We start from the raw sequence: 20989 nt of genomic DNA on the forward strand, positions 1-20989 counted from the left end.
GTTTTAATCATGAAAGATGTTAGATCTTGCCAGATGCCTTTTCTGTTGAGATAATCATGTGGTTTTTGTCTTTTTACTATTGATGTGGAGTACTACAATAGACTTTCAGATGTTAACCTTACATTCCTGGGATAAATTACATGTGGTCTTGGTGTATAATTCTCTTTTTATATGTTGTAGAATTTGGTTTGCCAGGATTAAAAGGGTCCATATTTGTAAGAGACATTGATCTGTAGTTTTCTTTTTGTGTGTGATGTCTTTGGGTTTGTTATCAAGATAAAACTGTCCTCACAAAATGAGTTGGAAAGTGTTCCTTCCTCTTCTGTTTTTTAAGGAAGAGTTTGTGAAGAACTGATATTAATGCTTGGTAGAACTCACCAGTTAAACCATGTGAGCCTGGGCTTCTCTCTGTCGGTGGTTTTTTAATTACTAAATCAAACTCTTTACTTGTTCTATTGACTTCTTGAGTCAATTTTGGTAGTTTGTGTCTTTCTAGAGATTTGTCCATTTCATCTAAGTTAACTACTTATTGGCATACAATATTGTAACATTCCTTTATAATCCTTATTATTTCTGTAAGGTTAGTAATAATATTCCCTCTTTCATTTCTAATTCTAGTAATTTGAGTCTTCTCTTTTTTTCTGTCAATCTAGCTAAAAGTTCATCAATACTGTTGATCTTTCTAAAAAACACAACTTTTGGTTTCACTAATTTTCTCTATTGTTTTTCTGTTCTCTATTTTATTAATTTCTGCTTAATCTTTATGTGTTTTGTCTTGTTTGGCTTGGTTTTAAAAATTGAAGTACAGCTGCTGTACAATATTATACGTTATAGGTGTACAATATAGTGATTCACAACTTTTAAAGGTTATACTTCATTTATACTTATTATAAAATATTGGCTATATTCCCCATTGTACAATATATCTTTGTGACTGATTTCATACCTAATAGTTGGTACCTCATAATTCCCCACTCCCATATTGCCCCTCTCCTGCTGGTAACCACTAGTTTGTTCTCTGTATCTGTGACTATGCTTCTTTTTTGTTATATTCACTAGTTTGTTATATTTTTTAGATTCCCCATGTAAGTGATATCATACAGTATTTGTCTTTCTCTGCCTGACTTATTTCACTTAGTATAATGCCCTCCAAGTCCATCCATGCTGCTGCAAATGGCAAAATCCCATTCATTTTTATGGCAGAGTAGTATTCCATGGCATATATATACATCACATCTTCTTTATCCATTCACCTGTTTTTTTTTTTTTTTTAAAGATTATTATTTTTTTTGATGTGGACAATTTTTAAAGTCTTTATTGAATTTGTTACAATATTGTTTCTGTTTTATGTCTTGGTTTTTTGGCCCTGAGCCATGTGAAATCTTAGCTCCCTAAGCAGGGATCAAACCCACACCCCCTGCATTGGAAGGCGAAGTCCTAACCACTGGACTGCCAGGGAAGTCCCTTCATTCATCTGCTAATGGACACTTAGGTTGCTTCCATCCATATCCTGGCAATTGTAAAAAATGCTGCTATAAACATTAGGGTGCATGTATCTTTTCAAATTATTTCAAACATTTCAAATAATGTTTTTTTTAAATTAATTAATTTATTTTTGGCTGCATTGGGTCTTCGTTGCTGTGCGTGGGCTTTTCTCTAGTTGTGGTGAGCAGGAGCTACTCTTTGTTGCGGTGCAAAGGCTTCTCATTGGGGTGGCTTCTCTTGTTGCAGAGCACGGGCTCTAGGCACACGGGCTCAGTAGTTGTGGCTCGTGAGCTCCAGAGCACAGGCTCAGTAGTTGTGGCACACAGACTTAGTTGCTCCACAGCATGTGGGATCTTCCCGGACCAGGGCTCGAACCCGTGTCCCCTGCATTGGCAGGCAGATACTTAACCACTGCATCACCAGGGAAGTCCCTATTCTTAGTTTTTTGAGAAACCTCCATAGTGTTTTCCACAGTGGCTGAACCAATTTACATTCCCAAAAACAGTGTTTGAGAAGGTTCCCTTTTTTCCACATCCTCGTCAACATTTGTTATCTGTGTTCTTTTCGATAATAGCCATTCCGACCGGTATGAGGTGATATATCACTGTGGTTTTGATTTGCATTTCCCTGATGATTAGCGATGTTGAGCATCTTTTCCTGTGCCTGTTGGCCATCTCCATTTCCTCTTTGGAAAAATGTCTATTCAGTTCTTCTGCGTATTTTTCAATTGGGTTGCTCATTTTTTTTTTTTTTTTTTTTTTTTGCGGTACGCGGGCCTCTCACTGCTGTGGCCTCTCTCGTTGCAGAGCACAGGCTCCGGACGCACAGGCTCAGCGGCCATGGCTCACGGGCCTAGCCACTCCACGGCATGTGGGATCTTCCCAGACCGGGGCATGAACCTGTGTCCCCTGCATCGGCAGGCGGGCTCTCAACCACTGCGCCGCCAGGGAAGCCCCTGGGTTGCTCATTTTTTTGATGTTGAGTTGTATGAGTTGTTTATAAATGTTGGATATTTATCCCTTATTGGTCATATCATTTGCAAATATTTTCTTCCATTCAATAGGTTGTCTTTTTGTTTTGTTTATGGTTTCCTTTGCTCTGCAAAAGCTTTTAAGTTTAATTAGGTCCCATTTGTTTATTTTTATTTCCTTTGCTTTAGGAGATGGATCCAAAAAAGTATTGCTGTGATTTATGTCAGAAAGTGTTCTGCCTATGTTTTCCTCTAGGATTTTTACAGTCTTACATTTAGGTCTTTAATCCATTCTGAGTTTATTTTTATATATGGTGATAGAGAATATTCTAATTTCATGCTTTTACATGTAGCTGTCCAGTTTTCCCAGCACTAGTTACTGAACAGATTATCTTTTCTCCATTGTATATTCCTGGCTACTTTATCATAGGTTAATTGACCACGTGTGCATGGGTTTTATTTCTGGGCTCTCTATTCTGTTCCATTGATCTATGTGTCTGTTTTTGTGCCAGTACCATACCAAACCATTATTCTGGCTTTGTCAACAGAGCTAGATACAGAATGCAAGAAACGAATGATTAGGGTTGAAGAGAAGTCTCAGGAAGAAGGTGAAGAGAACAGAGGAGGGTCTAGAAAGGAACTCCCCAGAAAATAAATAACCTATGTTTTTGAGCATATGGAAAATCTTAGCCATGAGCATATGACAGAGATGTTGAACCTAACAACAAGTACTTAAAAAACATGTGGGGGAAAAAAAAAAAGGAAAATGAAAAGGTAAATTATTAACACCAGGACAAATAAAGCTTCTGTAAGGAAGGAGGCTGTAATAAACCACTTGGCGTAGGGGTGAATACTTCCACAGTCAAAATTAAATCTTTTCTATTGAGTACCAACAATTGATTCATAAGTATTTTGAAGGTTATGGGGAAAGACATAGGAAAGGATAGGGGAAAGTTAAGTCTTAATTTACAAAGGTAAATTAATGACATATAGACATATATAATGACATATGTCTATATGTCTAAATGACATATAGACATATATAATGACTAAATTTATCAATGGATCAATAAATAATGCCTAAAATTAATAAATCAAGAAACAGTGCAAGCTCTTATTTGAAATATATAGGTAAATGTGAGGGGAAAGATTTGAAATATTTTGAATGGCTATAAGATTAGAGGTTGGGAGGACTGTTTCAAAGACAGTTATCTTTAATTCTAAGTTTGAAAATTATACTCATATTAATTGGATAAAATTTAAAATAAAATTTAAAAGAGAAGATATTTTTTAAAAAAGGTCTTTATATTACCAGGTAAATAACTCTATGCTAACTGGTAACATCCTGAAAATATTAGCTTCCTTCACTGGCAATCCAAAATGACTGACTTGCTTTTCTAATTTATCTTCTAAATCTTAAATTAAAACATACCTTCCGAACATCAGAACTTTTGGGTTCTGTTGTCCAAGTGATGACCCGAGACACTGCCAGGCGAGTTTCACTGGAATTTATAAAATCTCCTGGATCCATCTGTTTGGCCAGAGTTTCTATGTATTTAAGGATAGCAACCTTCACCTGCAGAGGGATGCACAATGAGAGAGGACAATCAGCTGGTCATTGAGGGGCAATGAGAACACGTCAGAAATAATTAGGTGACTTTTTTTTTTTTTTTTGGCTGCACTATGTGGCATGTGGGATCTTAGTTCCTCCACGGGGGATCAAACCCATGCCCCCTGCAGTGAAAGTGCAGAGTCTTAACCACTCGACGGCCAGGGAAGTCCCTAGGTGATTATTTTTTTGACAAATACAAAATGAATAAGCATCAACAACAAAAGAGAAGTTATACAGTCACCTACCTACCAGAGGTACAAGTATATGAAAATGTGGATTTTTTTCACACACAGCAGAACTTATAAGTTTCATTCCCCATTCAAACATTTAGCAGTGTTTGAACTGCTAAAGACTCTCTTGATAAGATCAGACACTTCTCCTTGAGTCTGCCTTCAGAGATTACAGCTGACTCTTGTCTAGATTTCCCTAGGAACCAGTCTTTATAAATTGAAGTACAATTTGCCTCTTGGGGAAATCAAAGAATTTTGGAAATAAGCTATTATAAATCAACTGGGTAATCAAGGTGGGCAATACAGGTTTTTGGCAAACATACAGTAAGACTCACACAATGAGATCAGGTTCCTTAATAGGTCCATCAACGGCTAGAACTACGTCTCAAAATAAATGTGACAAAAAAGTTTTACACAAGTATCACTGGAGAAGAGACAATACTTATCTGTATAAAAGAACTATCATATACGAGTTTAAAAAGTCTTATTATTCTCCCAGGAATTCCTGACGCATGGGTGGCATGGTGGGTAGGTGTGTGGTAGGATGCAGGCTTCCAAGTAAGCAGGAGGTGGGGCAAAGCACACATGCTTCTCTCTTAGCTGCAGGCTTCTTTATCCTTAGGGTAAGCCATTGTTAAATAATCTCCCCTTTCTCAGGCATGTTGGGGTAGAAAAAAAGTTTGAGAACCACTGTTTTTAAAGTCACATCTAACATTCTAGGATTTCTAAGTAATGGTTCTCTAAGACTTTACCAGTGCCCTTTAGAAACGGCACCTGGCACAGTGCACAGTCCTTGTACACAGCAGATTCTAAACACATATTAAATGCTGATTTGCTGACTTAGAAAAAGGAAGGTTTAAATATATTAAAATAGTGACTTTGAAAAACTATTGTCAAAGATTAAGGTAATCAGGTTTTCTATACTCCTTCCCTTATTATTGATCTTAAGATGTCATTGTTCTCACTCAATCCAAATAAGGTCTCTGGGAAGTACTAAGCCAAGTTAATATATAGGAAGTAATATGTTAAAGTTCTGACTCTTGTACATTTTCCCCCTTCTGCTTCCAGTTTAAAAAAAAAGACAGAATGCATCAACTTACATTCTTCATTTCATAATAAATGAATTTTAAGAAGAAGTAACTATAACTTTAAGAAATGTACTGAAAAAAACAAGAATTAACCTATCAGCCATCATGAGTAAATTGTACAGGGGAGAGGGAAAGAGATTTATGGTTACTTTTGCAGCAGCACGCCCAACTAAATTATGGCAGCACATAACATTCTGAATTCTTGAAGCCACGTCACCTTTTTTCAGTGTGACTGGCTGAAAGGTGACTATAGTAAATCAAAGAATGAACATCAATGTATTTTGTTTTTTTGAATATATTTATTTGCACTATGTGAGATTCAGTTAGTTCCGTGTCTTGACAATTTATAGGGAGGTATGTAAAGTTTTTAAAGGGTTTCACAGAATAGGTGTGTATACTATACCAAAGGCAAAATAACCATGATACACATATAATCATTTGAAAATTTACATTTTGGTAGAATATTTCACAAGGTTCTATACATGGTCTGTACTCTGAATAACATAAACATGCATTCTTCTTCAGAGAGGAAAAACAATCTAGTCGCTAAGGTGCGTATAATTCTAAACCTGTTTATGAAACTCAGAAAAAAAAGTCAACAAAATTCCATTTATTTTAAAAAATATTACTCAAATAGAATCACTGTATGCGATTTCCCCCTATTTTATTGCTTCCTTTCTGACATTTACCCACATGATACTCTGTGAGAGATGTAAAATTTTATCTGAAAGATCCAGCACTTCTTCAATAAAGAATTTTTATGCATCTCATACTCAAGTTGTGTTTTTCTACAACCTGTTAAGTTTTTAATTCTTAATCCTGTCACCCATCTGAAAGTTACTTTTATTTTCAGCATAAGGTGTAGCTCTAATAGAACGTCTCCGTGCTGTCTTAAAACATCAATTTATGAGTTGAAGAGTGATCTTCCCCTACAGCTTTACGTGTGTGTGCATATGTGTGTATATATAATATATAAAAGCCAAGCACATACTATGTTCGTATTATATATTATGGTTTATAAATAATACACATATATTATACATAGACTGTTTCTCTAAAAGTCCTATATACAAAAGCCATATATACATATATGCATACAGGTATACATGGCTTTTAGAGAAACAGTCTAGGTATATGTATTATATATATGTATATGTATATAGGGCTTTTAGAGAAACAGTCTGTGATTCTAGTCTCCAGTATGACTTTTTTTAAAAAAATAAATTTATTTATTGTTTTTATTTTTGGCCGCGTTGGGTCTTCATTTCTGTGCACGGGCTTTCTCTAGTTGTGTCGAGTGGGGGCTACTCTTCATTGTGGTGTGCGGGCTTCTCATTGCGGTGGTTTCTCTTGTTGTGGAGCATGGGCTCTAGGAGCACGGGCTTCAGTAGTTGTGGCTTGTGGGCTCAGTAGTTGTGGCTCGCGGGCTCTAGAGCGCAGGTTCAGTAGTTGTGGTGCACGGGCTTACTTGCTCCGCGGCACGTGGGATCTTCCCGGACCAGGGCTCGAACCCGTGTCCCCTGCATTGGCAGGTGGATTCTTAACCACTGCGCCACCAGGGAAGCCCCAATAGTATGATGTTTTAATTATATGTTTTCCACTGTCTTTCTCTTCAGGACTTCAGCAACTTTATTCTCTCCTTCAACTCACCTATCACCCTTATTTCTTAAGCTAATGGTTTAGACCTCCATTTCTACTGGGCCATGAAACATATGTTTTCAACAGCACTTGAATACCTACCACCAGTACCTAAATCATAACTCTTATCATAATTTACAGTTTATCATGTATTATAAACAATAATGATAGGAAATTGTAAGTTTTATATTCCTATGCTAGGCTTAGACAAAAAAATAAGTTTAAACAGTATTTATCAATAATATCAAGTAAATTATTCTCTTTCTGCAGGTCACTTTTTAAAATCAAAACAGATGGATCCTTTTTCACAAAGCAGTTCTGAGAAAATAACATTATGTTGAGTATAAGTCAACCCTGGTAAGAAACATAATTGTGATTTTAAGGTAAAATCATATTCAGAAACTTAAAGGAAAATCAATCCAAGGCAATAATGCATATAGAAACATACTTCGTGCAGAATAGAGCAGAAAATACAAGGCTTATAAATGCTCATATGCTTGTTATTTCCCTGACTTTAACCTCTTTTTAATTTAAGAAAACTCATTAAGAAACATCTTTAGTAAAGAATTCAGGGCAGATCTTTTATATTATCTTTTCTTTTATGTTAAATAATTATTTTTAATCAAAAATTGGAATCTACCTAGTTTTCACTTAAAATAACTAGAAAATGTGTGCTAATAACAATGAAGGAAGTTAATCCTGAATCTAAATTTTGTGCACACATTAGAAAATCACATTGCAAAAAGAAAAAAACGTTACTGTTTCAGTTAAGAACTGGAGAATAGCATTGACATCAAACTTAAAAAGTTCTGCTTACTGAAATACATAGGCAAAACTGACATTTTGCCCAGAATAACTCTTCAAATGCCTAACTTAAAAAAAAAAAAAGGATTGGGAAATCACAAACATAAAATTAGATAAGATTTTATAGAGCGAGTTTGCATAACAGCTTAGGGTTAGCGGCCATACTTGTGTTGCCTTCTAAACATGTATCCCCAGTAAGCTTCTCCAAAAGATAATCTGGTATCAAATAACATTTAAAATCAAATCCATGCATGCTTTATAGGCTTATAAAGGTTAGTAGTTGAATATATAGATGCATACAAACATTATCTGAAACACTGCAGTTTGTAAAGAGAGTTAAGAAAAGAAATAATGCAGATTAAAACAAAACCAGAAAAAACCTTGGAACTCCAAAAAGAGTGAAGCTGGTCCCGAAGTGCTGGCTTGACTGTCTGAAAGTTTATAAAAACAAAATCCACTGATTGAACAGCTTCTTGTGTGACAGAAATACAAATATTAGCATAACTTTATGAATAAAATACTTCAGTTCCTTAAAATGTCATCAAAAGGCCTCAAATTTTTACCTTCAAGCTTGGTGTCTGGGTCTGATCAACTGTAAATCTCATTAGAATATTGAACTGAAGATCATTTGGAAAAGATTCTCTGAAATAAGGAAAGAACAAAATAAAATAAAAATTAAGCCAGCAAGTAAACATTTAGCAAACTTAACAGAAGATTATGTTTAATACCAAACAAAACACAATGTCATTCAGAAAGCATGCATGAAGTAGCACCTGTATGTGGTATATAGTCTATGTGGTAAAGTATACGATAAAAGCTACTCCCAGAAGAATCTGAACGTCTGAATTTATACCCTGTAAGTATAAATTTAACCCCCTGTAGGGGGTTAAAAAGCAACACTATAGCAAAGAATGATCTCTTGCCTCATTTATAGATTTAATCAGAAAAATGTTAGTTAAAGTTTAATGTAATGTTAAACTTTAATGTAATGTTAAAGTTCAACATTATCAGAGAAGTTTCCATACCTAATATCTGAATTCTAGACTCACCTCAACTTAGTAAATGGATATTTGAAATAAGTCACTTCAACAATCTACACAAGAAAGTAGAAATATATCATTGGTTCAAAATCTTCTGAAAAAAGAATGCATAATAAAACATTCTTTTTAAACTTAGAAAATATTTTTATCTTTACACTAGACTGAATAAAATCTTCAACTCTACTTTGCAGTTACATCTTAATTAAAATAAAACACTACCTTGAATTACTCAACCAATGTTAATAAAATTTTTTAATAGATTAAATGCAGTGTTTGAACTAAGGATCAACGTTGCATTAAATATACCATGTAAATGGGCAACATCAATAATTTTCAAATGGAACTCATGCAATCTACATAGTTTGAAAAGACTCAGAAATCTGAACTTTTAACAAAGAAACGAAATATTCTTGATTACTACCGGGTAAACTTGAAATACATGAAGAAAATCTTACCTTGTAACATCGAGGGCTTTCTGAACTTTTGCTTGAACAGACCCAAGCAAATCAGCACCCATTTTTTTTAGTAGTTGGGTCAGCAGTACAAACAACCAATCTTGAAGATCATCTTTGTGGACTTGTATGAAGTCCACTAAAGTCTCCAAAAACATGCTGAACACCTACAGTGGATAAACGGGGGAGGGAGGAGAAAAAGGAGGAAATATTGACCTCTATGATCAATTCAAAACTGAAATAGAAAGGAATACAGGAATCAGAGGCACAGCGATTGGCAGCCAAGCGGAAAAACAACCTCTCTTGCTTTTCATTGGACTCTGTGATACAAGAGTACATCTGAACTGTTATCCAACTTCTGCTGAAGTTCGACAATTAGCTATTCCATGCAGCATCACTTGGTAAAGAAACTTTGGCTATAATGGCTGGCACACCTAAGGTCGTCAATGATGCCACAGCTTAAACTGCAATCTATTTTATCTGAAATTCAGGGCAAGGAACTACCTATGGTCTCATCAGCCCCCAGCTCTTTGGAAGAGTGGCAGTGAGTTAATCAGAGGTCGACTATGCTGACAGCTACCTTAACACATAAGATGATTTTGGTATAACGTGCTAATTGGAGACTTCTTAGTTCTCAAAATGTCAGTGGTCACAAAATTTTTTGGTATAAGACATATTATTTATTAAAACTGCCCCAAAAGTAATTTTAAATGACCTGGGATAACTATAACTGTACCTAAAATAAATAAAATCAGGATACAAATCTACATCTACATTTTAATGATTTCTAAAAAGTCCTAGATGGCATGCTATTAGTCTCCATTTCTATTGACGGGTTTTATACTGTTTCCAATATTAATCTACAAGTTTGAAACTTTTTGGAAGATTCAGGAAAAATTTAAGGGAAGGGAAGCTAAAATTCTTAAGTGCTTTATCTCATTAAAAATACTTATGGGGAGGCTTCCCTGGTGGCGCAGTGGTTGAGAGTCCGCCTGCTGATGCAGGGGACACAGGTTTGTGCCCCGGTCCGGGAGGATCCCACATGCCGCAGAGCGGCTGGGCCTGTGAGCCATGGCCGCTGAGCCTGCGTGTCCGGAGCCTGTGCTCCGCAACGGGAAAGGCCACAACAGTGAGAGGCCCGCGTACCACAAAAAACAAAAAACAAAAACTTATGGGGACTTTCCTGGTGGTCCAGTGGTTAAGACTCCACGCTTCTACTGCAGGGGGCAGGGGTTCGATCCCTGGTTGGGGAACTAAGATCCCACATGCCGTGTGGCACAGCCAAAAAATTAAATAAAACAAAACAAAACTAAGGAAAAGTGACTTATGGTAAGGTTATATCTCCTCAATAAATTCAATATCATACAGGAAAATTTATTTCTAGGTAAAGAGGGAAAAGCTCTTAAGACAATGTCAGCCATGTTGTATTATATGAGATAATTTATAATCACAATGGATTATAAAAACTATGGTTTCAAAAGTTAAGCTCAAAGTAACTACACTAATTTGAAAATTAAAGAGTTTTGTTCTCAATATATATTTTATTTCTTGAATTTCCTTTATATAGTTATACATGAACTCCTTTCTTTTCTTATGTTAGAAATGAAGGATTTTTATCTATCAGAATTATAACTAAGCTTTTCAACATTTGAATCTGAGTTAGAAAAAGTACACTTTAGCTACTTGCTCAAGATACTGTCTGTAAAAGCAGAAACTATGACCACTTTGAATTTTCTGTTACCTCTGACCCCCAGGCAGTAAGTACCTGCTTCAACACTGTTCTTATTCACAATGCAGACCATTAACTCCGGTCCTAACCCCACCCACAACCCGTGGCCCATAGCTTCACTGAAATTGTCTCTGGCTCCCTCCTCAGGGCTTGAACGCTGCTGAGGAACTTCACTAGACCTGCTCTGCGACAAGTCCATGTGTCTAATCTAGTAATCACTCTTATTGGTACCTGGCAAATCTGTCAAGTGATGTCCTGGAGTCAGTCAGTACCTGCCTAGAAAGTCAAATGTTAAATATTCAGGAATATTGTGAGCTGGTTGGTGGCTTGAAATCAGCCATGTGGGAATATTTACACCTCAGAATTTATAACAAACATTACAAATCAGGGCTTCCTGCCCCCTCTCAAACATGGTTTACCAGTACAACACTCTAATTCTTTGGTTCACTTTCACTCTTATTGTTTCAACTCTTGCCTATTTTCCTGAAGAGTCCAACTTTAAGCTTTCTCTATGCCAAAATCCATTTTGAAAATCATAGACGTTAGAATGCCCAAGTCAACCCTCCCATTTTATCTGGTTCTCAGGAAACTGAGAACTAGAAAATTAAGTGACTTCCCAAGGTTTCCACAGCTAATCAATGGCTAAGTCACTTGGTTTTTAGTTGTGTTCCATCCGCTCTGTTACTAGACAACTTACCTCATCTACTTTACTGTCATTCATAATAAAATTCTCCACTGACTTTTCCCTCACTTTGATTTCCTCTACAGCTATCCTTCTCATAATCGTTTCTCCAAGGAAGAGCCAATTTTATTCCTCTGTTAAGACTAATCTTGCTTTCTATATTCTTGTTCTTTAAAGTATGGTCTCCTCTATCTTTACTCTTTTATTCTCAACCTAAATTCTTTGTTTACAGATGCAGAAGACACTGTCTCAAGAATTTCTCCTTCAATTTCCATCCTATTGCACCCATCAATTATCTTCTAATCGTGATATATAATAGCTTTTTCATTAGCTTAGCATGCTTAGCCATTCTGTAGCTTGACACTGTTTTTCCTCTTATTATCTCCCTTCCTTCTTTCATTCTTTTTACCAGGCATTTTCCTTTTGCATTCTAAATAAGGAGAGATGTAAGAGCCAGTCTTCATCCTGATTCTCTTTTCACCGAAAGTATGACTTCCTTGACAGGGCCTCTCTGTCCTAGCCTACTAGGCCCCAAAATAACCTCTAGAATAGCTCTCACTTTTGGCCTTCCTCAAATCTGTTGATCACAACATCATCGTAGGCACCAATTCTTTCTGACCTCAAGTCTGGATTTCTGTAACAGGCCAGAAAGTAAATATCCTAGGCTTTGCAGGCCATATAGTGTGTCACAACTACTCAGCTCTGTCATCGTAGCACGGCCATAGACATTATGCAAACAAGTGAGCACAGCTGTGTTCCAATAAAACTTTATTTACAAAACAGACGGCTGGCCAACTCATACTTCTTTCTCATTATCAGATTGTGACATCACTCTTTTGATAGAAACGAAATCCTTTCATGTCCCTTCACTGTCTATAGAATAATGTCTCCAAGGCTTAGACGAAGTTCTAACTCTCCAGACTCATGCTGGACCCTTTGGCAACATAAACTCTTTGTCCCTGAACACATCTCACACACACTCTGCATTTTCTACCACACTCCCTAATCCCCCTATTTACACAAAGTGCATGACTTCCTACAAAGCTTACCACTCAAGACCCAGCCAAAAAGCTGCTTGGACCTCTTTAGATAATAGCCACTGATCATCCCTACTTGGAACTTGTAGTGGGGCTAGCTTTATGGTGCTATTTCACTTTTTCTGAATTTATATCATCTTCCCATCTGGAATATATAACATTTGAGAAAAAAGACTATATATTTTTTAGTCTTGTATCACCAATTAGAACGAAGCCTAAAGTTATCAGAGGCTGAGGACCAAATTAAAAAGTTGTTCAGGGCTTCCCTGGTGGCGCAGTGGTTGAGAGTCCACCTGCCGATGCAGGGGACGCGGGTTCATGCCCCGGTCCGGGAGGATCCCACATGCCGCCGAGCGGCTGGGCCCGTCAGCCATGGCCGCTGAGCCTGCGCGTCCGGAGCCTGTGCTTCGCAACGGGAGAGGCCACAACAGTTAGAGGCCCGCGTACCACACACACACACACACACAAAAATGTTGTTCAATGAATGTGCAGGAAAAGTTCCTTAAAGAGTAAGAATTTCCTCATAAGTAAATAAACCTTACCCTGCAATTGGTGGCCAACCCTTTTTCTCAATGCAAGGGAAGATATGTAAGACCTTCCTTTCATGGCAGCCAAGATTTTCTTTTTCTTTCCTATAGTCTTTCTGACATCTCCCACTTCTCTGGACTCAGGCTAGTCATGCCGGGAAGGCCCTTTCTTCTCATCCTGACATAATCCAAAGTTTATGTTCCTGTCAAGATCTGAATTGCTATTTTCTTAAAAAAGACTTCTCTGAGTCTCTAATCAAAAGTAGAAATTTCTTTTGATTAGATAAAATGTGAGTATAACTGAATAAAAATGTAGACATGTTATTTATGGTACCCTATATATAGAATTATACTATATTTTTCAAAATACTTATATCTTATCAATGGTACTTACTAAATGATAAATATATGCATATATATATATATCCATCCAAAATATACATTGGAAATTTTGCATAAAATTTCTTACTTGACTGCCCTATCACAGAGAGTTCACTGTCAGATGTTGATATTCTCCCATTTCCTTATCTATGATTAAAGGAGAAAGAGGAAAGTGGACACATTAATATAGTACTAGGGCTAAAAATTTGATTTCAGAACAGAAAGCTGAGAATCACTGCTCCTTAAACAGCCCTGTTTGCTTTTGTGGAATGCCATTAATAGACTATTAGAAAGCTCATATGTGGAGGTTGGAATTCAATTAAAAAAATTAATTGTGAAACTTGGGAATTACTTTTTTAATAATTCAATGAAACCAACCTTCAATGGAATCTATTTATAACTGTAGTTTATTGGAAAATTATAATATTTGAGCTATTACAATTGAGGCAGCCTTTTCTTAACCTCTTATATCTTAGGTGTGCCAGTCATCCAATATAGAACAGAAGAACATAATCAAATTAGATTAATTAGTAGATTAAAAAGCACATCTCCAAACAGAATGACAGTTTGCATAACTGCAAATAGCATTTCGTGGATTGCAAAGGGTCCAACACTGCATGAACTCTTCGGGAGAGAAAACAGAGAAAAAGGGTTAATTTCACAGTCATGCAGTAAAGTTAGGTTTCCAACAAATATTGAACCAACTTACTCTCTATTGAGAGTTCCAACACAGGGGACAGCATGCAAAAGGAAAAAAAGAAAAAAAAGAAAAACACACAAATTAGTCGCCATCAATGCCAAGTTCCTGTATGGAATAAAAACACTTAGAAAATAAAAGTGACAAATGTTTTTCAAAGTTTTACGATAAACTCAAAATAGTTTTTAAAACAAGAGTTAAATGAATAGTATGGGATAAGAGTATGTGATTTTCCTATACTTCTCTCTCATCTTCTTGCCAAGGAAATTTAAAAACAAAAAACAAACAAAAACTCTCTTCTTTTCCAGACCATACTATTGTTGAGGCTCAACTTCTGGAAAAAATCTAAGACTAATAGACACCTGCCAAAATTTCTGTACAGTGCAAACATTTGCTTCTAAAGCACAGTATCTAGAATTTTTCTTTTATCTTTTTTTTTCCCTCTTCAGAAGCAATGCATTCACAAGTTAAATTATTTCTGTGAAGGCTTGGAATAATTACTATTGTTTGGAGGTAAAAAGTAACTATACCACAACTTTTAATTTTCCCCAGGTAAGATGTATGTTTTGGCCTCCTGATCCTAAGACTGCAGACACTCTTCAGGAGACCAGATATGTCCTTCTAAGCAGGGCACTCAACTGTGTTGCATTTTAGTAGCCACTGATTGAATTCCTACTCCAGATGTTCAAGACTTCAAGAGGCAGGACTAAACAGACCATAAAATGTGAAATCAAACCATGCACTTTAGTGAAGGTGGCTCTTCTCAAGTAGGTCCTTCAGAGTCAAATGTCAGAATCACAGGGGATAGCTTTTGGCATCTGACACTCCTTACATTTGAAGGAAAAAATGGGTCTAGAGCAATCAAAATAAAAATCTTCTCTGAATTCCTTAATTTTTCAAACTTATTTATTTTTTAAAAACTTATATAGTGCTTGGTGTGTTGTAAGGGCTTTACATATATTAACTCATTTAATCATCATCGCAATCTTATTAACTCTATTTTACAGATTAAGAAACCAAGGCACACACTGCTAATAAGTGATGGAGGCAGAATTTGAACCCAAGCAATCTAGCTCCACTACCCATAGTTGTTATCACTGTATTGCACTGCCTCTCTTAGAAAAATATTTAGAGGTTTTACAGAGTCATACACTGTGATTGTATGCGTAGTATCTGAAAGTTTAAAAAGTTTATTTATCAAGTTATGGACATCAAATAATTTCAGCTTGTGAACTATTTACCAACCACATTACTCCTGTCCCAGGAAAAAACCCAGCATCTATTTCAACTGTATTCAGAAGTTGAAATAGAAGCTCTTTTCTAGCCCTTCCTTTCTGGGATGTGTATTGGAGCTCACCTGATATTTCAGCTGGACTCAGATGCTTACTCTAACACATATAAGAGAAACATTCTGGGGGTTGGAGGTGATCCTAGATGAAAGGAGATGGGGCTGCTGCTCACACCCTGGTTCTCTAAGTAACCTGTTGGGGACAGCAGGTGGTCTCAATCATGTTGGGGAGAAGTAAGGACAGCTTCCAGTTAACATGGAAGCCAGCTACTATTCAGAAGCTGTTAACACAGCTTTAAGTTGACTTCAACTTAAAAGGACATGGGAGGGCTTCCCTGGTGGCACAGTGGTTGAGAGTCCGCCTGCCGATGCAGGGGACACGGGTTCGTGCCCCGGTCCGGGAAGATCCCACATGCTGCGGAGCGGCTGGGCCCGTGAGCCATGGCCGCTGAGCCTGCGCTCCGCAACAGGAGAGGCCACAACATGAGAGGCCCGCGTACCGCAAAAAAAAAAAAAAAAAAAAAAAAAAAAGGACATGGGAAAACCCACCCAACCAACCTCAAGGCATGAGGTGTCTCCTAAACACTACGGCCCATTCTGGGGTCAAGGCTTCAGATGATTTCTGCCCTGTGAGTTTCAGGATAGTTAAGGTTACAGATAAGTGATTCCAATTCAGAGTGGAGAGCTAACCCACACTTGAGGAAGAAAAGAGAAGTCTCTTTGATGGCCTATTTCAAGGCTATGAGGAAAAGCACGTGGCACATTTGGGGAAATGAACGTAGTTTCCAGGATTGAGAGTGACAGTGAGAAGGGAATGACAAGCAAAAATGATAGGCTTTGTTTGAATATTTTCTTGAGGGTAATGAGTAGTCACTGAAGGGTTTTAAGTTAGTAGAGAAGATTTACCTTTTAGAAAGGTTATTCAAATATGCAGCGTGGAAGAGAATTTAGGCATAGGAGGTGGGGAGGAGGTGCAGCTGGCCAAAGATGATTGTGCCCTGAATTAGCAGTGAGAATGGAAATGTTTAGAAGGTTGAATCAATTAGGACTGAGTAAATTTCTAGAATAATGCCCAAATTCTTCACTTGAGCAATGAGAGGATAGTGGTTTCATCTAATGAGATAAAGCAATGCAGGAGGAAAAGTAGTTTTGAGGTTTAAGATGAGCAAAAGGCATGTAACTAAGTAAGTGCAGGAGAACAATGTGGGCTGGAAGTACCATATGAGAGTCATTAGGATAAAGTGGGTGACTTAAGCTTCAGATAAGGTACAGAAGTGAAAGAGGAGGGCCTAAGGCAATGCTCTAAGCAACACCAATGTAAGTAAAACAAGCAGAGAGATAAGTGTCTGAAAAGAGAGGGTGTCTACTGTGAGGAAGACTGGATCAGGCACAACAGAAAACACCCCTCTTCCACCTCTCCCAAATCCCTTTCCTAAAAGTGTCAGAAAAGATACGCTGGATAAACTCACAACAAGGTTGAAAAATAAAAAGGGATGTCAAGCAGCAAACTGAAATTTATGAAAAATTCCTGGTGGCCAAGCAGATGAGATCATGTTAGCAAAAAACAGAGTACATGTTTATGTGGCTACCAACAGCTTCACGGTAAGACCTCCTGCCATTTCCATAGAAGAAAAGGTAGAAAGAATGGGCTTATGTGCGGTTAACTTTGCCAGTTTGGAGACATGAAATGGGAGTTTCTGCTGGATGGCTTCTATCTTCTTGGTAAGCTAAGAGGCCAGGACATATGCTTGGGGCATGAGATGGGTGGAGAGGTGAACAGGGATGGAGTTCTGAGGAAAGACTATCTGACACAGTCTCTGTGGAGGACAGAAGAAAAAAACTAGAGGAAGAGGAAAGGCAGCACTGGGCTTTTAGACAAAAATCACAGATCAGAAATGGAGAATGGCACAATATACAGGAGTAACAGGGCTGATTTCACCCAGCAGGGGCCAGTACATTGTTTCCCTTCAACAGTCTTAACTTTCAACCAGTGGCATGAGCATGAGCAGAGGTTCTTGAACATATTTCTATTTTAGTGTCAATGACCAGAGTTGACTGTATAGAGCAGGGGTCGGGAAACTATGGTCTCAGAGCTAAAAATGGTTTTACCTTTAAAAAAAATTTTTTTTAATCAAAAGAAAAGGCTATTTCGTGACAGAAAATTTTATGAAAATAAAAATTTCAATGTTCATAAGTAAAGGTTTATGGCAACCCAGCCATGGCCATTTGTTTAGATATTGTCTATAGGTACCTTTGTGCTATAATAGCAGAGTTCAGTAGTTCTGACAGAGATCATTATGGCCCACAAAGCTACAAATATTTACTACCTGGCCCTTTATAGGGAAAAACAAACAAACAAAAAAGGCCAACTCTTGATAGAGAACAAAATTTTACTTGGAAAGAAAAGAAAGCATCAAGAACAGCTGCTTGATCCAATGATTGGACTGTTAGTACTTTATAAAATTAAAAAGGGGGGGATATCTACTATTTTAATAATATAAGGATATGATGCAAAAGCTCAAATCAAACCCTGATATTTTTAACTCAGCACAGTATGGTGATATATCCAGTTTATTCTTTTTTTTTTTTTTTGTGTTACGCGGGCCTCTCACTGCTGTGGCCTCTCCCGCTGCAGAGCACAGGCTCCGGATGCGCAGGCTCAGTGGCCATGGCTCACGGGCCCAGCCACTCCGCGGCACGTGGGGTCTTCCCAGACCGGGGCACCAACCCGTGTCCCCTGCATCGGCAGGCGGACTCTCAACCACTGCGCCACCAGGGAAGCCCCTATCCAGTTTATTCTTAATGAATTACATTACTGGTAGAGTCCCTGATGGACAATCACCAAACAAAAGCTAAACAAAAACGAATTAAAAATAATCTTCCCTTTACATGTGTATTCACTGAATTAACCAAAAAAACAAAAACAAAAACAAACAAACAAAGCCGATGGATCAATAAGAACTGTATGTTCTTATAAAATCCCACAGAAAAAAAAAAGTCTCCTTCCCGAAAACTCTCGGAAGGATTGTGGCTGGTTCTCTGCATCTACTAAGGGAGGCCAAACATCTGTGCTTTCACCAACATCAAACTTGGTTTTCCTACTTGATCTTCAAGAGACTTTTTTTTAAATTTTGACATTCACTTTATTTAAAAAATTTTTTCTTTAAGAGACTTTTTAAAAAAGTGTTTCTCTTTATTACTGTGCAAATCTTAGGATCCAACTAAATTGCATTATTGTCCTAACAAAAAATTAAAAACTGTGACTTCAAGAAATAATCTAGCCTTACAGTCTCATACCTTCCAGCAGAGATGAATTATATTACTTTTGAAGATGTTTTAAAACTCTATTTTTAAAAGTTGTAGAGATTATTAATTAAAACATCATTTAATAAAACAGGTCCACCCAGATCATAATTGTCTTGTCCTTTGGCTCATACTGCTAACAAAAAATGTCAACAGCTAATTTGTTCAGGATTTACAGAAATTTTTCCATTAAAGCAATTCCTACAGCTGTAATTAGTGGTAGCAATATCAGTATAAAATGGTATGGTTATCTACATGCTCAGTTTGAAAGTTATAAACTTAGTGTACTTTAATCTTTGTCTTTAATGGGATCTTGCATTCTTGGATAAAATAAATATACCTTCTGATAAAAGGATAATCTTTAGAAGTTAAAGTACAAGCAATTTATAATTCTTAGCTGGATTTCAGTTTATGTATAGAGTAGGATTTTAGTGTCTTTAAGTAGTGTCACAAGTAATGAAAATATTGAAAACAGAAAAAAAAATGAGGGGGAAATGACATGTGCAACAATAAAGTGAAGACAATTAAAAAAAACAATAAAGTGAAATTTGTTAATATCTTTCTTATGATTTCCCTTCCACATCTCCCTCTCACTTAGGTTAGAAATTCTCATGTAGACACCTGGTGTCCTAAAGGAAGATTAAAGTTTCACCATTGTCAAACATACTGCTGAAAACAGAATAAATGAGTCCATTTTACAACAAAATTTTACATTTTAAAGCAAAATTTCACAGTATACATGCAGACTATGCATAAGTACTTAAATACATTTTAATCCACATTAAAAACTAAACAAAGTTCTGATGATTTTTATGAACTATTTCAATATATGAAATGCTTCTTTTATATTACTAACAAACTATGGGTGAAGCCATATTTTGTGCTTTTTGTTATTTAATGGCAATTCTTTTCTACAAAATTGCTCTTTTAAGAATATATTTATGTTAATAGAGAAGGAAACTGAATAAAAAGTTGGCAAATTTTTTCAACTTACCCCAATTATTTCCTTTACAAATAGTAAAATGTTTTTAGAAATACAAATACTCACCCTAAGTGTATAAGAGTTTTGCATGTTACTATATATTCTTCAGTTTATAGTCTTGGATAATCTCTCTTTGGAGAAGCTTAAACAGTTACTAGAGAGCAATTTCTAAATTAAGTATGATATCAAATACTCAATTTCAATTATGTTTGAAAAGATCATTGCCATTTTAGAGCAATAACAAAGCAAAAATGGCTTATAGTTTTTTGTTATTATTCACTTCTTTTTTGGGGCAATATAATAATGACACCTTATAGGAGTAATCTTAAATACTAAAACATACCTTGCCATGAGGATCAGCAAACATTCTTGTGAAAATTTCACATAATCTTTTCAGTTCAACTCGACTGTCAAAATAATAAAGTGGAATTAATATCTTGCTGTAGGAAGAAGTCGTTTAAAAGTGACCTTACAGGGACTTCCCTGGTGGCGCAGTGGTTAAGAATCCACCTGCCAATGTAGGGGACACGGGTTTGAGCCCTGGTCTGGGAAGATCCCACATGTCGCAGAGCAACTAAGCCCGTGCGCCACAACTACTGAGCCTGCGCTCTAGAGCCTGAGAGCCACAACTACTGAAGCCCGCTCGTCTAGAGCCCGTGCTCTGCAACAAGAGAAGCCACTCCAGTGAGAAGCCCGCACACTACAATTAAGGGTAGCCCCCGCTCACCACAACTAGAGAAAGCAGTGTGCAGCAACGAAGACCGAACACAGCCTTAAAAAAAAAAAAAAAGTGACCTTACATATAACTGGGCTTCTTAAAAAAAAAAAAAGCTAAAAAAAATCATCCCTCCTAAATGAAAAATTAGTGGGATTTACTAGTCAGGGCTAAATACAAATTTATCAAATGCAACAATAATTCTGTAGTAACAGACACTATTTTAAAGGTTGAAAGTTATATGAAAAGAAATACAACTGTACTTCATTAATGTAAGCACAACAGAGGAAAGTATACAGATGACATTCCCAGCACATGAATCTTATCCT

The 20989-nt window shown here is 36.8% G+C and overlaps 1 protein-coding gene across 13 annotated transcripts in view; it reads right to left on the reverse strand.

The window, feature by feature from the left end:
- Nucleotides 1-20989, reverse strand: part of CLASP2 (cytoplasmic linker associated protein 2) — a 177766-nt gene that overhangs the window by 25539 nt on the left and 131238 nt on the right. For 9 of the 13 annotated variants that reach the window (XM_060022121.1, XM_060022118.1, XM_060022120.1 and 6 more), the window contains 4 exons: nucleotides 20289-20352; nucleotides 9323-9486; nucleotides 8391-8469; nucleotides 3888-4031 (listed from right to left, as the gene is read on the reverse strand). In XM_060022121.1, coding sequence (XP_059878104.1) covers nucleotides 3888-4031; nucleotides 8391-8469; nucleotides 9323-9486; nucleotides 20289-20352 — 451 coding nt within the window. Of the gene's footprint in view, nucleotides 1-3887; nucleotides 4032-8207; nucleotides 8259-8390; nucleotides 8470-9322; nucleotides 9487-20288; nucleotides 20353-20989 lie in introns of all 13 variants that reach the window. The other 4 variants (XM_060022119.1, XM_060022117.1, XM_060022113.1 and 1 more) reach the window with 1 other exon arrangement.

The sequence above is a fragment of the Delphinus delphis genome, chromosome 10 (assembly GCF_949987515.2).
Source record: "Delphinus delphis chromosome 10, mDelDel1.2, whole genome shotgun sequence".
NCBI lineage: Eukaryota > Metazoa > Chordata > Mammalia > Artiodactyla > Delphinidae > Delphinus > Delphinus delphis.